The sequence below is a fragment of the Lepidochelys kempii genome, chromosome 15 (genome assembly GCF_965140265.1).
Source record: "Lepidochelys kempii isolate rLepKem1 chromosome 15, rLepKem1.hap2, whole genome shotgun sequence".
NCBI lineage: Eukaryota > Metazoa > Chordata > Testudines > Cheloniidae > Lepidochelys > Lepidochelys kempii.
Window position 1 is genome coordinate 24,543,069 of NC_133270.1, and position 19,339 is coordinate 24,562,407.

The following is a 19,339-nucleotide window of genomic DNA, read 5'->3' on the forward strand; positions in this document are numbered from 1 at the left end:
CTCACGTACCTTTGAGCATCTGGGCCTTAGTCTCTCTCTGCCTCAGCACCTTGGCTGTAAAAGGGGGATAACGGTGTTTCCCTGCCTCCCAGGGGGTGTTGTGAGGCTAGAGATCGTGAGGCACTAAGGGACAGGGATGGCTCGACTCCCCAAGGAATGGGTTCAGCATTTCAGCCGCCGTAGTGAGATCCTGTTATGGGGCGTGACAGGCCTCGCTGCCTCCCTGCTGCGTGGGCTCAGTTTGGCCCAGCTGATTTTAGTGACCAAACTAAACTTGATCTGCATTTCATTCCTGTGCACACTCCAGAGCCTACACAGCTCCGGGGGAGAGGGCTGGATGCCGGTCCGGCTTGGGCAGCAGAACTGTGGACGAAATTCCAGTGAGACGGCCAATCAGTGACACCTGCCGGCGAAGGGTGAGCACAGAGCTGATCATTTGGCTGCAGAACCTTTTCTGTTAGGGGGTGATGCCCAAGAAGGAAAGCCCCAGCCGAGTCTCTCCAATCCCAGGGTGAACTGGCAGGGCTGGCAGCTAAAAGAACCAGCTTCCTGACGTATCCGAGAGAGTTAAGAGCAGACAGAGGAAGCTGTCTGGGGTGCAAAACCCAGGAACAAGGCCACATATCGCTGAGTACTGTCTCCTGGCACCTTCTCTATTAACGACTTGTGTATATCTAGCCATCTCTAGCGGTCGGCACGTTTGCTCTGCAGTCAAAGTGGCCCAATACGGAGAGGACTCCTGGGTGCCACTTTTACAGATGTTGGCGGCTGAGATGTTCAGAGGCACTTAGGGGAGCTGCCAGCTTCTGTAGGCTCCTGTGGGAAACCCCCGCTGCAGGGGGCAAACAGGATTTGCACACTTCCTTTGGAGTTGACATCGGCTGAGGTGGGGAGGGGGTGGTGTCGCTTTCCACCCAATTGTGTACAGGGCATATTGCAAGGGCTGCCGAACAAGCCTCTCCAGAGGTAGCTGCATTTGAATGATGGAAGACGTGATCACGTCCTGGGTGCCTTTTGCCCAGCAGGTATGTTGGTGAGGCATGTACAGATCTGTAAGGAGGTAGGTAAAAGGAAGGGGCTAATCTGTCCATACCATATCGAGATTGCTGGTGTGAGGCTGGTTGGTGGGATGCTGCATTAGGAGGAGAGACTGGGTTTTAGTCCTGGCTCTGCCATGTGACCTGAACAAGTCACTTCCCCCCTCTACTTGGACTCTTTGGGACTGGATATGTCTGCACCAGGGACGCAGAGCTCCTAGCATGGCGGGGCTCCGAGCTCAGCGGGAGCCTTTAGTGGCCTGCCACTGCGGGACAGATTGTAAAGCAAGCAATTCTGCCCCATCATTTGAGAGCTCTGGATGAGAGGATTAGTCAGAGGTCCCAAAAACCATGCTGCTGCTTCATCTGCCAGGCCCTTGTACTGGTGGGGGAGAGAGGGACTTTCCAGGTGGCTTCCAGCATGGTAACCTAGCCAGAAGGTAAAATCTGATCCATCAGCAAAGCTCTTCGCAGCCTGTTCCTCCAGGCAGGTTCTCTGGACAATCCGTGGGGGTTGGACTGAGGAGTTTGGCTAGAAGGGAAAGCACTGCGGCAGTATTACAGGGCAGGTAGAAAGCCAGAAAAACCGCTGCCCAGATTCCGAGCCGAGATGCGTGCCAGCCACACTGACCGTCACTCAGCTTATCTAAGGGCCCGGGGGGAATCAGCCCAGCGTCTCCCAGGAAGGAGGAGAATCCGCGCAGAGCAGTGACGCTTCAGTCTGCAGCATGGGATGCTACAAGTAGAAAAGATACCCAGAGAGGAGAGCGCTCCTGGAAGAGAAGAGAATTTCTTTAAAGGATGGAAATGGGACAGAGGCTGTGAACAACATCCCAGAACTGAGCCATAGGGCCCGTGGTTAAGGGGCTGGTCCATAGTTCTTACTCCGGCAGAATGGCAGTGAAGTCAATGGGACTTCTGATGTCAGATTGACTTTAATAGGAATTGTGCCTGGGTGAAGACTGAATATGAACAAAGCCCTGATGATTTAGGCATATGTTTAAATGTGCTGATTAAGGCCGCAATTCAGCCAAGCCCTTGAGCACATGCTTGACTTTAAGCAAGTGCTTAAGTCCCTCCCTATTCACCAAAGCACTCAATGGAATACTTGAAGCCTAGGGCATGTGCAGAAGCGTTGCATCAGGTTCTAGTGATGACCGTCTGTTTTCCATTCATAAAATCCACAGATTGAGCAAACAGTTAAACGAATGTCCTGGAAGTGCAGGCGCTAAGAAGCTGTCGGATGTGGAGCAGAAACGGCTGTGACCAGAGCAGGTCAGAGAGGGGAATACAAAGGCTGTTATTTCCTGAGGAATTTGTCAGTATGACAAATAGGTTTTTTTTTTTTAATTCACTGCATTTTCCTAGTCAGCCTCCCACACAACAGCCGAAGTGACTTTCACATGCATGTAGAAGGGGATCGGCTTGTGTTTCTTGTAATCCAATGCTCGTGGATTCAGACAAGAAATCAGTCGGATCACTGTTTATTATCAGTAAGTGGGGCAGGTTTAAAGGAAATGGGCAGATTTCAACACTAGAGCTATAACTAATTTACTGCTGGCATGTTCTGCTCTTGCCCTCATTATTTATGTTGAAAATGATAAATGAGGGATTGATGATTCTTGCTGGTTTATGAATAATCAGGTTATTGCGCTGCAAAGCCCTGGGGGAGGGTAGTGTTTCTGCAATCCTCCATCAAAGAGAATGCAGAATGCTCTGTGTGTGTCTGTACGCACACACCCCCCTTCTCTTTGCACACCCACCACTTTGTGCATTTGCACACTCACAACCTGGGCGTACGCTTGCCTGCACTCACACCCATCTTTCTGCTCAGACCTCTGCATGTGTTCACTCACCCCCCTGTGCACATACGTGCACCCCCCCCCACCTTTCTGTGCACAACCAATGCCCCTGGCCGTAACCAGCATCACCCAGGTGCCTGCGTGCACTTGGGCCCACCCACTCAGATCCACGCAGGGACTGAAGCATGCCTGGCTGTCAGAAACGTGAGTCGCCCTAACTTTTCTCCAGCCAATGGAGTCCCATGATGCCACACGTGGCTAATGCTGAGTTAGTGACTTTTAAAGAAACAAAGAAATTAGCCTTCCATTGAAAAGTGCTAGTTAGCTTTGGGGTAATATTGTGGGAAGTAGTTGAGGTCTGGACGTGGGGACAGGGTCCGTCTATGACTCTCTGTTTGTACAGCACCCAGTGCCGTGGGGATCCTGTGTTTGATTGGCCCTCAGGGGCTGCTGCAATAAACATGGTTATTACTAATAACGGTATCAAGAGGCCCAGGCTACTGATGCAAAGGGGCAGTGGTCACTTGGAAGAAGCACTGATAACATCTGTAGTTCAAGGAGCTCTTATGCAGGGTCAGCTCACCTACTTTGCCGTGAGAATGCAAGCTACTCAAGCCCATGCACTGTTAATCCTTTTCTGCTATCCCACAGTTCCATCTGGGTTGTACTTTCTCATCTACCTCCATCCTTCTTTGGCACTGTACGTCACCGACACTGGCTCAGCGCTCTAGCCCATGTTGGCCTGCTCCATTTCTGCTGCCCTCCACCGCATTTACAGAGATGCCATCCAAGAAATACTCGTCCTGTGCTGAAACTAGACTTTGGGTAGAGCTGTGATGTGCTAGCGTTAAGACTCATGAGTAGGAGAAATGTACATCAAATGACATTTTTATGTTTAGTTGACAGGAAAGAAGCAGAGTGGCTGAGCAAGTCAGCCAGCTGTGTTATGAATCACTTTGTAGTTTGCAGACCGACTTAATTAATGGCATTCTCATTAGCAGTTCTTGCTGCCAAATCCGGCTTGCTTTCACCTTCAGAACTGTCTGCATTAATAATGAATAACTCCACTTGCAAGTTACTTATGAAATATTGTTTTCCTGTCACTGCCACAGACAGCAGCTCGGTTAGGTGAGAGCGAGAGAGAGCACTCTGTGAATGAATTCATAGCGCACCCTGGTTAATGCACCGCTCAGAACCATGGGATAGCCCAGCAGAAATCCAGCCCAGCACACGGGTGGATACAGTTACACCGGTCGGGCACAGGTAGCTCTTAGGTCTCAGTCTGGAGTCTAACTCTGCTCTTTCTTTAGACCAGCCTTATAAAACTGTTCATTTTGATTTAAGTAAAACTGGGTCTCTCTCTTTCACAGTTTCTTTCTGTCTTGTTTAAGGATCTTGATGCAAACGCGACTGGATGGCCCTTTCTGCATTAAGGCATCACCTAGATCTTCAGAAGACCCACCTGCTGACAGTACAGGGCTAGGTTCTGATATTACGATCTGCCCAGTGGAAGTAGTAGCCAATTGAGGATAGTGGTGTGGTGTGGGGCTTGTGACCTTGCACCCCTTTATACCCTTGCACTGCTGTGCTAGCCAAGCCTCAATTCAGTCCCCAGTTACCTTAGCTCAGCCAGGATAATTTCAAACTGGTGGCTTGGTGATCACTGCTCAAATGCCTGTTTTTGGCTGGCTTCCCACTACTAGGCAAGTTAATTTTCCAGCAATTCCCTTCATGGCTTATTGACCATAGAGAGATCCGGAATAAAATTTGACAAATGGTTCTGTCATCCCCATATGCCTCGGTAGCTATGCTTTACATGATGGAATGGAGCTCTCAGCTATTCCTTTTTATTTTGTCTGAATCTACAGTTACGCCATATTTGTTCAATTGATGCCCAATATCAGTAACTTTGCTGACATCAGGTTTTTTGACTTTTTAAGTTTAAGGTTTTTGCTGTCTACAAAACTTGCCTGCGTTTTTCCTTCCGCTCTTTAAGGTGCCTAATCCAAACTAAAGCACCATCCATAACTTCAGCACTTTGTAATCCCTCCGAGACCTAGGCAATTACTCTTTGAAATATCCCTGGAGCAGAACTAATACCAAATGTCATTCGCTTAAATTTAGAAGATCCAAATGGCATAGTAAAAGTCGAGAGCTTAGAGCTTGGCTTATCTGATTTTACTTAGCAGAATGCATGACCTTCATCCAATGCAGAGATTGCTTTTGCCTCTGAGGCTTAGCTGCCACAACAGGTTTCACTGCATGTTGCTCATGTTTTGTTTAAATACCAAGAATAGCTGCATAATGATTTTTTTATTTGCCTTTTGAGTCACAACCACCCCACTCTGTAGGTAGTTCTGCCTTTTCCCAATCTTCCAGCCTCTCCATATTATCAGGTTCAGGATCGACTTTGTCTGGTAGGGCAAAAGGGTGTTTTGTTTTGTTTTCTGGTGGATGCCTCACCAAAGATTTGTGTGTGGAAAAAGAAACTGATCACCTTCTTATAGGCTTTTCAACCATCCTATCAAACTGAATGGACAAGTAGGTCTCTTGCATATGGTATCCTCCTTCTCTCTTCAGTTCTACAGGTTTTAACAATCCTTTCTGTAAACACCTATTGGTTTCACTCCTATTAAATCCTATATGACTTGTCCGTAAGGGTGAAGACAATATTCTCCTTGCAGACGTTCTAGGGTTTGGAAGACAGCTGAGAATTCTCCCAGCATGCTGGCTGTGCTTTCTTCATGTGAGTCCATGACATTTACAACTGTCTTTTCAACTAACTTCAGAGTTAGGCAGGGTTTTAATTCCCTGATACAGATGGTGCATCTGCCTTGACTGTTAGGAAAGTTATTAAGCAAGATTGACATGTAAAACAAGTTGTAAAACTTGCATGTTGTTGTTCTAGTGTATTAATTCCTGGATATGAAACAAGTCAAAGTGTGTCCTCAGCATTGTCTCGCAGTATTTGAAAGGCATACAGGAAAAACGATGAGAGAGGAATTGGTAGGTTGGACCCTAGGGTTATCCAATTAGGTGTGGTGGGGTGAGTGAGGTAAAGGGAAATTTAGACGGAATAACTGGACAAACTTCAAAACAGTGAAATCTCTGATTGTGAAACAGTCTCCTGGGGGAAGTGGTAGAAGCCCCTTTGCTTGAATCATTTAAAATTGGCCTGGACAAAAAGTACTTGAGAATACATTAACAGTCAAGACTGAGCATCTGATGCTATACCATCTTTTATCTGTGGCTCTTGGAGCCTTTACAAACATCAGCTAAACCTCCCAGCATGAGGCAGCGTGGTGTAGAGCTTATGGGGCTGGTCTGAGAGTCAGGAGACATGGGTTCTATTTCCTGCATCTCCGGCTGGCTTGCTGTGTGAGCATGGGAAAGTCACTTCTCTCTGTGCCTCAGTTTACCCTCCTGCCCTTTGTCCATCTTGCCAATTTAGCTTGCAAGCTCTTTGGGGCTAGGGCTGACCCTCACTGTGAGTTTGTATAGCACCTAGCTCAACAGGACTCTCCCCTCCAGTGGAGTTTCTGGGAAATATTATACTACAAATAATAACTGCCCCAATCCAGAGTAGTAAATCGTATCATCTCCATATTAAAGAGTGTGAAACTGAAGCCATGAGCGAGTAGGTGATGTGAGTATGATCTGTGATGATTTCTGTCTTGCCCCAAACCCCACACACACACAACTGTTACGGGGGAACTTCTGTTGTTACTGGTGGATGGCGGTAGGTCAGGTAGTGAGGCTGCCCGTAAAGGCGGGGGAATCAGGAGGCGAGCATTCCGGTTCCTTGTTCTAAGTGGCTGCCTCACGTATGCCGAAGGGAGGACTCGGCCCTGGTGATGGTGGCGGAGATGCAGCTTGACAGGCTGCTGGTCCAGTGCTGCTGCTGTTTCGTCATGGTAGGCCGTGCACTAGCAATCTCCAGCAAGTCTCCCAGGAATACCCAAGCAGGTCTCATCGAGCTAGACCCCCAGCCTCCCACTTACCGCTGCTCTGCTCTGTTGGTGGAGCTTGTCAATATCATTACTTGAGAAATCCCTGCACTCGAGAGCAGACCAATCTGCTCTTCCTGGCACCAGCCGTCGCAAAGTAACCCCACTCCTTCCTCTGTCTGTTCCAGGGGATTACACTGCTGGCAAATGAACCCCATGCTTATGTGCTGGGAGAAAAGGAGAGAGGCTGCAGAGGAGTGGGGATTTTTTCTAAGGCATCAGAAGATCGGATTTACGCAGAAGATTAGATGTTCTATCGATGGACTAATGGACCAACACCACTGATGAGCGGGACAAAAATCCTTTAAACGGCGAGGCTGCAAAGAACAGGAGTCCCAGTGAGCTGGTTCTATTGTGCTTCACGCTGTAAGTTCCTTGGGTTTGGTGGGAGGGTTAGTGGCAAAAAAACCCAAATCATTACTCCAAAGTGATTATCATTTTATTTCAGTGATCCATAGGAGCTCTTAAAAATACATGGTAGGGAATGTACCGCATTGGCAGAAGGCTCAATGCCATAATAGGTCTCTTCCATCTCTAGCAGCTGTAAGTGCATGAACTTATCAATAGAATAGTTAGAATGTCATGCATTACATGCCTTCATGCACTTTGCTGGTTTATTCTATCAGTATAAAAGCAACCTGGCTGCATCTCACGTTGCTGTGACCTGAGTACATTTGGTCCTAAGTCTATAACTTAACAATAACAATACTCCTTTGCACTCTAGAGATCGGCTTTCCATCAGGGGATCTCAAAGCGCTTCACATCCCTGTAAAGTAGGAAAGGGTTAGGATGGTTCTGCCCTCATTTGTAAGGCACTCTGAGCTCTACTGATGAAAAGTGCGAGATAAGCACTAAGTAGCATTATTATTACCTTCACTTTGCCGCTGGGGATTGAGTCTCAGAGTAAGTGACTCCATAAAATCATACAAAGATAAAATCAACTAGGTCTCCTAACATAAAATGTTCAAAAATGCCCAGCTGACATAACATAAGAATGGCCATCCTGGGTCAGAGCAGTGGTCCATCGAGCCCTGTATCCTGCCTTCTGAAAGTGGCCAGTGTCAGATACTTCTTGCAGTTGAAGGTTTAGGGACGCATGGGGCCTGAGGTTGCATCCCTGACTTTCTTGGCTAATAGCCAAAGATGGACTTGACCTCTATGAACTTAGGAGTCTGCTATGTCTTGTTGACTTTCGAAGGGGGTCAGGTTCCTAAGTGCCCCCCTTATTTTGAAAGTGGGACAAAGGTTTCTAAGTCTCTAAGGCACTTCTGAAGATAGGATCATCAGTCCCTAGTGATTCCCACACTTTATCCAAGGTCACACTGGAAGTCTGTCGCAGAGCCAGCTGCAGACCCAGCACTCCTGACCCCCAATCTTGCGCCTAAATCACAAGAGCTTTTCTCCCTAAATATCCAGTTATTTAACAACTAACTCCCGTAGATTGTGTTTCACTGCGTATATTCTGTTGAGAGTGCCTTAAGGAAATGCTGAAATGTACTTTCTTCTCCCTCCCTTATGTTCCCATCCCAACACTCCCAATCAAAAGAAAGTTTGGATATTTGTTTTATTGACAACATGCTACCAGCACTTCCTAACCCAAACCCACTAGAGAGAAGACATCCAATAGAAGCATCACAAAAAATCTCCCATCTAGTTAGAGTACTAACACAAGGCTAGGTGCGAAGTCGCAAGTGGTTGTGTATGGAAGGGGAAGCAAAAGCCAGACATGTGAGCATTCTGCTTTCTGCATTTTATTAAGATATATACATTTGTTTTCTTAAATTATTTTCTATGAGTTGAACAGGAAACGATTATTGTGGAGAGAAAAAAAAATACAAAAATAAAAGGGTATCGTGAAGTACCAGATCACCACATATACAACCGTAAAGTACTTTACAAGCACTTAGAGTATTAGAATTATAAAAATAGAAATACGACACACCCATGAGCAACTTCTCTATCCCTCAAACATCTTTCAGTTCCACCTGTGGCTCAGGATTCCCATGAGAGAATACATTAGCTTGTTTGGACAATGGACACATTGGCTAGAGAGGAAAGGGCATCCCAACACTTCTAAAATAAAATGGTGCATCTGTTAGCAGAGTGGGCTTTTTAGACGTGATCAGCATTGGCCCTAACCTTGCTCCCAATGACACCAGTGGGGTCTAGCTCTCATTGACTTCAGTGGGAGCAGAGTTAGGTCAACGAGAGCATTTGAAGATCCCACCCACGGTCGCCTATCGCCTGACCCAACACACCTATTGAAATCAACATGAGCCTTTCCACGGACTTCGACTGCTTTGAAAGCCACACTGTGTACCTGGCTCCGCAACAGCGCTGAGTTGAGCTAGGTGCAGGATCTGGGGGCTTCAGGCCAAATTCTGAGATTCACTGTTTTCAATCAGGCTGAGGATGCAAGTTTGGGGGGGGGGGGGGTTTTTTTTTGTTCCTCAGCCTCAAGGAAGGAAACTGTGTCTTTGTGTCACTACAGGTAGAATGTCCAGAAAGATTAAAATTATCCTACTTTGTGATGTTCACTTACAGACTCAGTAACCTTTATATCAGATTTCCGCACCCTTTAGTCTTCAGTTCACTTTACACAGATTTTTGCTGACTCACCCTCTAGCTACCTTTTCTAATTTATTTTATAAATTTTTTTTTTGCTCGACACAGTCAACATAAATGATAAGTAATATACACATGCTTGCTCCACTGCTCACTGAAATGCTCCTATATAATACTATCCCTTTTTCGACAAGCGTGGAAAGCATGGGCCTCGGACGTGAATCCATGTCTGTTTTACCTCGAGGAGAGCTTCTGTGTTGAGCTGGTCAAAGAAAGGAAAAACCTTTTCAGAAAAACTTTCAAAGTAATTTGTGTTCTGAATTTAATTTTTTTTTTCAAAATATGTTTTGGAAAATGTCAAAATCTTGAATTGAAAGATGTAGAAATGTCAATATTTTGTTTGGGGAGGGTTTCTCTTTTTGTCACTGAATGCAATAAAATGAGTGACACCCTGAGTCTGTCTCTTTCTTTCTCTCGCTGGCTCTTTTTCAAAATGTTACCAAGTGGCGAAAGGAATTATGAAAAACAAAGAGAACAAACAAACTCTGGGCGTAATTGATTCTATTACATTCTGTGACAAAATGGTATAGAAAAACAACCCCCTCAAAGTGTAAAAATATTGACAGTTCCAAATTTCTGATGGGATGGCCAAGCAGAACATTTTGAAAAACCGGCAGCTCTTTGCAGAAGTTTCTGGGTTTAAAAAAAAGACTAATTTTCACTGAGGGCAGGAAAGTATTAAAAGAAAGATTTTGACCAACTCTACTCATTGGGCTCATGGCATGATGGAAAACAAACAGGTCAAAAAAGCTCAAGAGTGTGGGTGACATTGGTAAGTAACTGCTCAGAGAAATGCACCTTTTCAAAGCTACATTTACTCATTCGAGATTAACAGCCTGTAACTCTGGAAAAATAAATGTATAAAGATCTTTTGTTTAAAATTAATTATATCCCTCTTAAACAAAGAGAGCTCTGCAAAATGAAACAACCAGCCCCTTTAAATGCACAACACACTACAAATATGGCATTTATTTGCTGCTGGCAGAAATTAATGGGAAATAAATTTGCCTTTTCTGATTGACGTAGCAAACCTAGAATCCAATTTATGGTGTTCAAGTGAGATGTAACAATTATTGTCCTCCAGACCAAAAAAGGAGCTTTGTTTGCAGCACTTCTGACTATTGGCAACATGTAAATGGGACACGGGGATATGGCTAACGAGTGGGTAAAATGTACTGTGTAGGAAGAAGGCAAGACATGGCTGCTTCTGACTATCGCAAGCACATTGCTGATTCACGCACTGATTCGACATCAAACCAAAGTCCAGCTAAGTCAGTGATTCTCCTAGTATCTAGGATGTATGTGGGTATGAATGCCCAAAGAGACAGATTTAAAACAAAAGAAAACTGACCCATCTTGTTGTATCTACATTACAGGGAACTGACATGGGTACAAGACCACGCTGAATGAGAGGCGAGGTCAAGAAAATCTAGGCTGTAACTGATAACATTGCTTTGAAAGAGAGCATTAAACTAGCAAACAATAAATGTAGCTGAAACAGGGTCTGATCCGACTGCCACTGAGCTCAGTAGGAGTCTTTTGGCTGATTTCATGGGGTGTTAACTAGAGCCTTTAGACAAGTTAAATAAAAGCCGGGTGCTGTAAGGGCCCAGTCCTGCAGTGGAGCCCCCAGAACCTTGTCCGAGACGGGGGAACAAGGGGAGATCAGACCTGTAGGGTATAATCCCTGCTTAGCATGAGCTAGTGGGTTCCATCTGCAGAAACGTTTCCTCTTGCCAATGCATTGAGCACCTTATTCCGCTGAACCTTCGCCCCATTGCTTGTCAGCTTATTGTAAATCTCCAGCGGCTGACCAGCTTTCCAAACCAGCTACCTGTGCTATCGTGCGCTTAATCTATGAGACCAATCACTGTAATTGCATGTGCCAATCAGGTAACTGCACATACAAATGGTTGGCTAGGGTCGTTAGTATACTGAATTAGCTGGCTAGGTATTTGTACTGCAGCACTGGGCTGTACCGGGAATGAACCAAGTTACCCCACAAATGGTATTTTGGGCACCCCTGATTGAAAACAAGGACCAGATAAATGACTGCAATTGGAGCTGTTATACGCTACGGGGCCCGATCGATTATAGATCTGCACAGACACAATCCCAGTCCAAATCAGTCAGAAGGTATTTGAAAAACCCTACAACTACCAGGCATGTGCTATATTATAGTTCCAAGTCCCTGGTTTAGATCCATTCATGTTCCTCTGTAAGATTATTATTCAGGGACATCTCAGCTCTAATAATACAGTTCAGACTACATGTTTTCCCTTTCAGTCCTGCTGGCACCCAGTGACACTGATTTCATTGCTCCCTAGGATGCTCAAAAACCTGCTTTTTCAGTCTCCTGACAAGTGAAATACCCTGCAGTTCTCCAGAGGCCTGATCAGTGAAAACTGTTTGGCAGCCACTGAAGCTGAGCCATGTTCAGGATTCGTGCGGCTGCTGCTTTTTGGACCATTTGGCTGTTAAGAAATCATGTCATAAGTCTGGTTTTTTTTTTCTTTTTAAGGCAAAACAAACCAATAAAAATCACAGCACATTTGGATGTTTCTTTCAAGTATGTTTTCTAGTCTGAAAGTGCGTTTAAGTGTTTGCACAGCAAACAAAGCCCAGAACTGGGGGTGGATTAGTTGGGAAGGACAAAGACGCTCGTGCTCCAACCAACGTGTGTTTTACGTCTGTCCCTGGCAACGGCTGGACACCAGCAGAACCTGCGCACAGTGACCATGCTTGTGCCTGATGGGAGCCCATCTCAGCTTGGAGTGGAGCTGTTCTGGGAGGGCAAGGGTGGAAAAGATATGGTAAGTAAGGGTTGGGTTGTGCCTTTTGGGCAGTGGAAGGCATAGTTCAGGAACACCAGGAGAACACAGCACACATTGAGCCACCCCCTAAGACAGTGCAGTGTGTATTCCCCTCTGCAGTTAGCCAGCCTGCAGTGCTCCCTGCCCCCATTAGGGGAGCATGTGTCCTGGGGGCACAGGGACCGTGCACAGTGCGGGTGGGAAAGGTGCCTTGTCCCACCTTGGGCAGCCTCCCAAGAGCCAGTCACAGGCTGCTGAGGAAGCTTTGGCTTAAGCAGAGCGTGTCAGAGGTGTGGGGCCAAAGAATGGACAGCAAGTCAGGTGTCTGACCCTGGATTTCGTTCGCCAACCAGATTTTTTGCAGCAGCTGGCGTTCATAAAGCAAAAGCAGGAAGAACAGACTCCCTAGGCAGCGAAGTGGTGTCTGCCCAGCATGCTGCGATGAGGGAGAGCACAAGGGACCTGCTGCGTCGGCTCAGCTATAGCTGCTGCTGTGGCAAGGGCTGGTGAGCAGAACAAAGAGCCAGTGGGATTCCTGAAGGCAAGACTACGTCAATGCGGAGCCAGCCTGGCAAGCGACAGCCATTTTAGTTTGCCTTCTGACTCTGGCCTGCCCCTTGCGACCAACAAGAGCAGGGAATTTAACAGGTAAGGCTGAATTGCAGCTTGTAAGTCATCCTGTTGGCAGCCTAAAGGACTCATCAAGGGGAAATCAGGTCCAGATTGTCCCAAAAGGTGCAACCTTGGGGTGGGCTCTTCTATTTTTAGAGTGTGTGTGGGGGGTTAAGTTCCAATCTGAGAGCAGGAGTACAGGTTCCAAGGACCTTGGGGTTCCCCTTCAGCTCATGGGGACTGGAGCCTCAATTTACCACTCTGTCCACTCTTTGGAGAGCCCTGAACCACCTAAGGGTCTATCTTCACTGCCAAGTTAATTTGGACTCTTGCTCAGACAGTGGCCCTAACATCCATCCCATCCACAAACACAAAAACCCCTGAGTCTGGTGGTGTCATGGGGCTGGATTAGCGCTCAGTGGCTGCTTTCGCTCAGGCTGGTAACCCACCCACTTTGCAGTGAGGACACAGGCTAAATCATTTGTGCACCAATAGTCCTCCACACCGTCCCAAAATTCCCCTCCATGCACCCAGCAGGACAGACAAGTTCTCCCACAATTCACTGGGAAGGGATTACAGAGCAGCCCAGTTGACCGCCACACAAAGGACCATAAGCTGTGCCCCCTGAATGATGTACATGGGGAAATGCAGTGTCCGCAAGGCCCCAATGACTTGTGTGGCTTTGCAGACAACTCAGACCTGGATGCCAATCACCCGAGTTAACTGTGCCATGAAGGCATACCTTAAGTGCACTGTGGCATGTTATGGGAGGACACCCCCTCACACACACACACACACACACACACACACACATTTGAAGCTGGATAGTTTGGGGGCAAATACTATGTTCCTTTATGCCTGAAGTCAATGTGCTGGACAGAGCAAGTGCACGGCTTTCAGTGTGAGCAGTGTTGCTGCAATCAACACTTCAGAGATAGTGTCAAGACTTCAAGTTCGTGTCTGAATAAAAAAATATGCTTCTTTAAAAACAAACAAAAAAACCCACACACCCAAGAATGGCCCTGTTTCAGAAAGGAAAGCGTTCTGGTTACCCTAATGAATTTCCCTTCCCTATGGCTTCTGAAACAGACCGTAAGGGGGCTGTTGGCCCCGTACTAAGACTCAGTGGGGTTTTTTTTGTCTGGCCATCTCCCAGGACCAAAAGAAAGGGCAAGGGCCGCGGCGACTGACGGTCCCCAGGGGCAATGGGAGAGGCCACCGCTCCAAGTCACCCTGATTGACAGGGCAGGCAGGCCAATGAGGGAGGCCCGGAGTCCCGTCCTCCACGTGAGTGGGAGCGGCCTGGGCCAGGGTGGGGAGAGCAGGAGCCCGAGTGGAGCTGGGGAGCGGGGCCACGCCGGCCTGAGCTGAGCAGGGGCGGCCCCGGGGGCGGGGCTGCAGCCGTCCGGAGCTGGGTGCGATGAGCAGCTGAGGAGAGGCAGGGGGACCCTGGGCAGCGGGGTCAGTGCAGGGAGACGCCCCTGGGGGGATCGTAACCCCGACAGGGCGGGGGCGACGGGTCCTGCCTCCTAGAGCCTGAGGGCGTGTGGCTGCTGCCAAAGCCAGTGTCCCACCCGCGGCATCCCTGCAGCAGAGCCAGGGCCTGGGCCGTGTGAGGAACAGGCTGTGAACGGCCCTGACGTTCCAGAGACGCTGGCTGGGGTTCCCCTGTGCCCACAGAGACGGGTTTTCCTTTCACCTTTCCCGTTTTGTCCTTATTTTTTAATTGGTTGCTGTTTAATGAATTGTATTTGGTTTGAACTATGTGCAAGGATCAGTGGGTCAGGGAAGGGTCCAGAGTGGAGAGAGCACCCCGGAGTGAGGTCACCGTATCTCCTGTCCTAAATCCCCCCCAGGAATCCTGGATCCAGCCTTCTCAGGGTTACGAGGGCTCTGCCACGCAGGAGAGTTGAAGGGTCAGGCAGGCTTCTGGGTAAAGGGACTGGGAGCGAGGACGCGGATCCTTTCGCTAGCTAATTCCATTAGGGTTGCGAGGAAAGTTCCCCACAATAGCAGGACCATTCACCCGCTTACACAGAAGGAAACCTGATCTTTTTCAAATCAGTTTTCTTAAATATCTGGGGGAGAGGGTTGTTTGTTTTTAGTTTGTCATGGCATTTTTAACAGCTGTGGGCATTCATGTGATTACAAACTTTCTGGGCAAGGAATCTGAGTTATTCCTTATTATTATTATTAGGTGTTGTAACTTGGCTGGTCATGTGTACACTGAAATAACTGGATCAGAATTGCAGCAAGACAAATACAAAACAAAACACTTAAGAAAACCAAATAGAAATTAACTTCCAGAGCTGTTTAGCTAAAAAGCCTGCAGGAGTTACAGGTAACATTTTCAAGAGCTTCTAAGTCCCATTTGCCAAAGTGACATAGGTACGTAGGCACCTAAGGATTTTAAATGAAACTAAAAGTTCCTAAGTGCCCAAGGCCCAGATCCTCAAATATATTTCGGTGCATAATTCCCCTAGGAGTGAGGTATCTAAATACCTTTGCAGATCTCAGTCTGTCTCCTTTGCAAATGGAATTTAGCCTCCTAAATCACTTAGGTGCTGTTCAGAATTTTACCGTAGGTGTCCAAATCCCATACAAATCCAGTGGGAGTTAGGTGTCTAATTCCTTTAGTCTCCATTGACAATCCCAGCCCTGGTGGTCTGTATTCACAAAGCAGTAACAGCTTTGGGATCTTCTATTGCTTTCTTACCCCTCTTCATAGGTATTGTCATTTACTGATGCACTGTTGCTTAGCATTGTTCCTGTTGTAATCTAATCAACACAGAAGTCCCACTTGTAGACGCATCAAATAATCTTTGTGGGTGATGCTGGATGGGTTCATTTTTCATAACTTTGAGCATGATTTCCTTAATTCCTTTCCCATCCAGAGCCGTGCTTGTCTTGCTGCAGTTTGTTATCCCCAGAGGGAAATGAAAACAGCTAACAACGGATCAGTACAGTGATGCCACCACATATGGAGTCCTGTAATAGTGCACTGCCAGAGCACTGTTCTCTTTTCTCGTTCCCTTTCAATGCTGATGCCAGTTGAAGCCCTAGAGAGGACGGTTTCCTCATGGTTTAGCTACAAGTGAAAGTGAGCATTTAAAAAAGAGCAACCAACTTCCCTCCTGCAGCTTTACCTCACAAAAAATAAAGCACCCGGGGGCTAAATCCATCCTTTGTGAAGAAGAGGTGGGAAAAGGGTGTCAAATCAGTCTCTGCATGCAGATGCCGTTGGACCCAGTGGCAGTCTCTGTTAGCACCAGATCTCTGAGAGCCTGTAGGTGGCAGGGACGGATCAGCCAGGTGTGAATCTAGCTGCTGGTGCTGGTCCGCTGGCACCTTCTGAAGGCTGCCCACCTCCGCGTTTTTACAGCTGCATGGGAACTAACCAGCTTGTGGGAGGAGCAGAGGGTAGGAATAGGCGGTTCCTTTCATTGTCCTTGGATGAATTATTACTATTGTACACTATTACCGGACTCAGCAGGCTGGCGATGAGCCACGGCCCCCTTCTGCTGAATTTTGGAAACATCTGTCCTGTTGACAGTCTTCAACTCAGAGTTTAAAATTCTGCTCCTGCTATGGTCTTTATCATCTCATACAACAGAAAAGGCTTTTGGTCCTCAAGGAACTGCCCTTGAAAGCATATTCTCCTACACCTAGTCAACCTGATTGTCGTTAGCCGCCTTTGCATAAAATCAGGAAGTAGAATTAGAATACTGAATTAGATCTGTCCTCTCTGTGTGTTTTATCCCAGTTAGCTAAGCTTTCTGCCATTTTCCCTGGCTTGCATCCTCCTTAGAATGCAAATCTTCCCTGAAGCATTCCATTCTTGGCTCCCCTAAAAGCCCCTTACACGGTATCCCATATGGCAGGTAAACATCTGGCTCCTCAGAAGGGTCTCAAATGGGAGTTTGGCACTTGCCTATGCTGGAAGGGCTGGTGCCTTGTTGGCACGATCGTCTTTCCTATTTTGGTGACAATTTTTTTTTTTTAAAGCTAAATCGGAGGTCACTGTGGTGCCACAGTGCAATCCTGGAGCCGTCCTCCAGATGGGGATTCGGAGTGGAATCAGTGTTTTATGCAATGAAAAATAACAACTGTCTTCTCTGTGTTTAAACACTAGGAAAAGCAGGCGGATAGCAGCTGTGCAGGCTGGATGGTGAGTGTGCAACTGGCCTTCTCCTACCAGATAGGATCAGCTTCCAAGGCACTGCTAAGTCGCGCCTACGTGCTAGAGAAGACCCACGAAGCTGGGAAGCAGAACTATAACATATGGTAACTGCAAACCTAGGGCCTTTGCTATCTGATTTCATTGAAACGCTATTCAAAATAGATATGTCAGAAAATAAAATAAAAATCCAGAGCATGAACATCAAAAACGTCCCACAACAAATGCCAGTCTTTCGCTGACCAAATCCATAAAAAGTATGTCCCTCTAAGCCTCCTCTTGGAGCAGTTCAGACGTGTCTAAGACCACGCACGCCCAGCTGCTAGTAGTCAAGGGCCTGTTGCCATCAGTGAAGAGACCTGGCCAATCTGTCTGTCCGGAGAGGTCAGCGAAGGACGCGGCCTTGTGGTCGTCAGAGCCCCGCACGGGCGGATGAAAGGGTCTCGCTGTAGATGACGCAGGGGCTGGTTTCCTCGCAGAGCTCAAGCTGCACGCTGGACGCGAACCAGCGCTTGGCACAGCCCAGGCTGTAAGTGAGGGTGGTTCGGTAAATGTTCTTGGTGCATTTGGGGAAGATGATGGTTGTGCTCTGGAACCGCAGGGGCTTCTGGCGGGGCTCGAAGATCAGCTGCGACTTGTAGTTCCGCCAGGTGCAGTTAGGCGTGGCGATGACCGTCTCGCTGTAGGCGGTCACGGTGGGGATGGGTCCATAGAAGATGTCGTCCCTGTAGTGTTTCTCTGAGTCATATTTCACCTCCGAGTTGCACCTGAAAAGTACAGCAAGAAGTCAGGGAGCACATAGAGCAGGAGGGTTCTGTGCTGACCCGCTCCTATCTTCTGCCAGGATACTGGCCCAATGAAAGCAAATGGTGCTCTAGGGAGGGCTGGGCACATGGTCCCCCTGGCGCAGAGCAGCAGAACGTCCTTGCTGCCACCACAGGTTTGCAATAGCCATCTCCGCTGCTATACCCACCCAGCTCCTGGTACTTCTGCATAGTAGTGAATCCAGGATCCCAACTCCCCATGGATGGTGGGGCACAAGGATCCCCCTCCCTGGAGCCTGGCTGCATGCCATAGAGAGCATTGGGACCCCCTGCACAGGCACACGGGTTCCTGCCCCTTTCCCTGCACAGCAGAACAGCTCAGGTTTGGTTGCTTTGCAGTGTCATCCCTGTCCTTCCTTGGGTCTTAGGGTTATCCCAGCCCTAAGCCAGGATCCCTTTTAGCTCTTTTCCACAGTGGGAGCAAGCCCAGAGGCAGCAGTAAAGGGCACAGCTGTTGGCCACTTGTTGCTGGTGCCCCATATGTGGGAGACAGAGGAATTGGAGAGAAACAGATGTTCAGCCAGAGGCTGGAAGGGTGAGCCTGGTCAAAGATTCCTGACATTTTAGGTGCATCCGTGGCCCACCCCTGCTTTTCCACAGGGTGGTGTGCTGGCTTCCTAGTCTCTACCCCAAACACATCAGTGGTCTCTGGCACGGCTTCTGCGGCTAGTCTCTTGGAGCATTGCTATTAACCATGACGGAAAAGGGTTCCCTTGATTTTTAAATCATGCTGCATGTCACCTAGATTGTCATCATGCAGCGCACAATCTTCCCTGGCATTGTGCCGGAAAGAGGCAGCCCTCCCTTACGGGTAGTGCACAGGGACAGGCTGGTGAGCATGGGAAATGGGCATGCAAGCTGGGTGAAAACTGCCGCTATTGGTTGATGCTCCTGTACCCCTAATGGGGACCCTTAGGTGGCCCTAAAGCAGATGCCTTTCCAGTCTCTGCTGTGCACCAGTGTCCACTCCTGCCCTCACTTGGCAAGAAAATAACACCATGGACGTGGTTATTAAAGGGAGCTAGAGGGGGCTTGAATGAGCTGTTTAACACCTTCTTCCCATCCCTCCCATATTAGAGCAAAGGATCACCTGCTTAGAGCAATAGTAGCTTGATTTACAAAGGGACCTTGTGCATGTCCCCTAGAGCACAAAGCCATTTGCCCCAAACTAGGCTGCAGTAGAGGAAAAAGGGAGTGAAGTGACCCGGCAAAACCTCAAAAAGCTGTCCCAAATGGGCAGAGGAAATGCTGAGCTAGCCATAAACCAAGGAGCCTGAGGGAGTGGATGGAGATTGCTTGATGGTTTGGGTTCTACAGAAATGCCAGTGAGGGGTCAAATCTAGGGCTGTCAATTAATCGCAGTTAACTCACGTGATTAACTCAAAAAAATTAATCACAATTTTAAAAATGAATCGCGATTAACCGCAGTTTTCATCGCACTG

At 47.7% G+C, this 19,339-nt stretch overlaps 1 protein-coding gene and 1 long non-coding RNA gene across 4 annotated transcripts in view; one reads left to right on the top strand and one right to left on the bottom strand.

Moving 5' to 3' along the window:
* Positions 1-335: 335 nt before the first annotated feature.
* On the top strand, positions 336-11,863 carry LOC140898683 (uncharacterized). The gene is made up of 3 exons (XR_012155061.1): positions 336-416; positions 6,975-7,212; positions 11,799-11,863. It is a non-coding gene; the product is annotated as an uncharacterized lncRNA (long non-coding RNA).
* Positions 8,624-19,339, bottom strand: part of RFLNA (refilin A) — a 33,905-nt gene continuing 23,189 nt past the window's right edge. For all 3 annotated transcript variants that reach the window (XM_073312857.1, XM_073312856.1, XM_073312858.1), the window contains exon 4: positions 8,624-17,840. In XM_073312857.1, the coding sequence (XP_073168958.1) occupies positions 17,486-17,840 (355 nt within the window). In that variant the 3' untranslated portion in view covers positions 8,624-17,485. The remainder of the gene's footprint in view (positions 17,841-19,339) is intronic.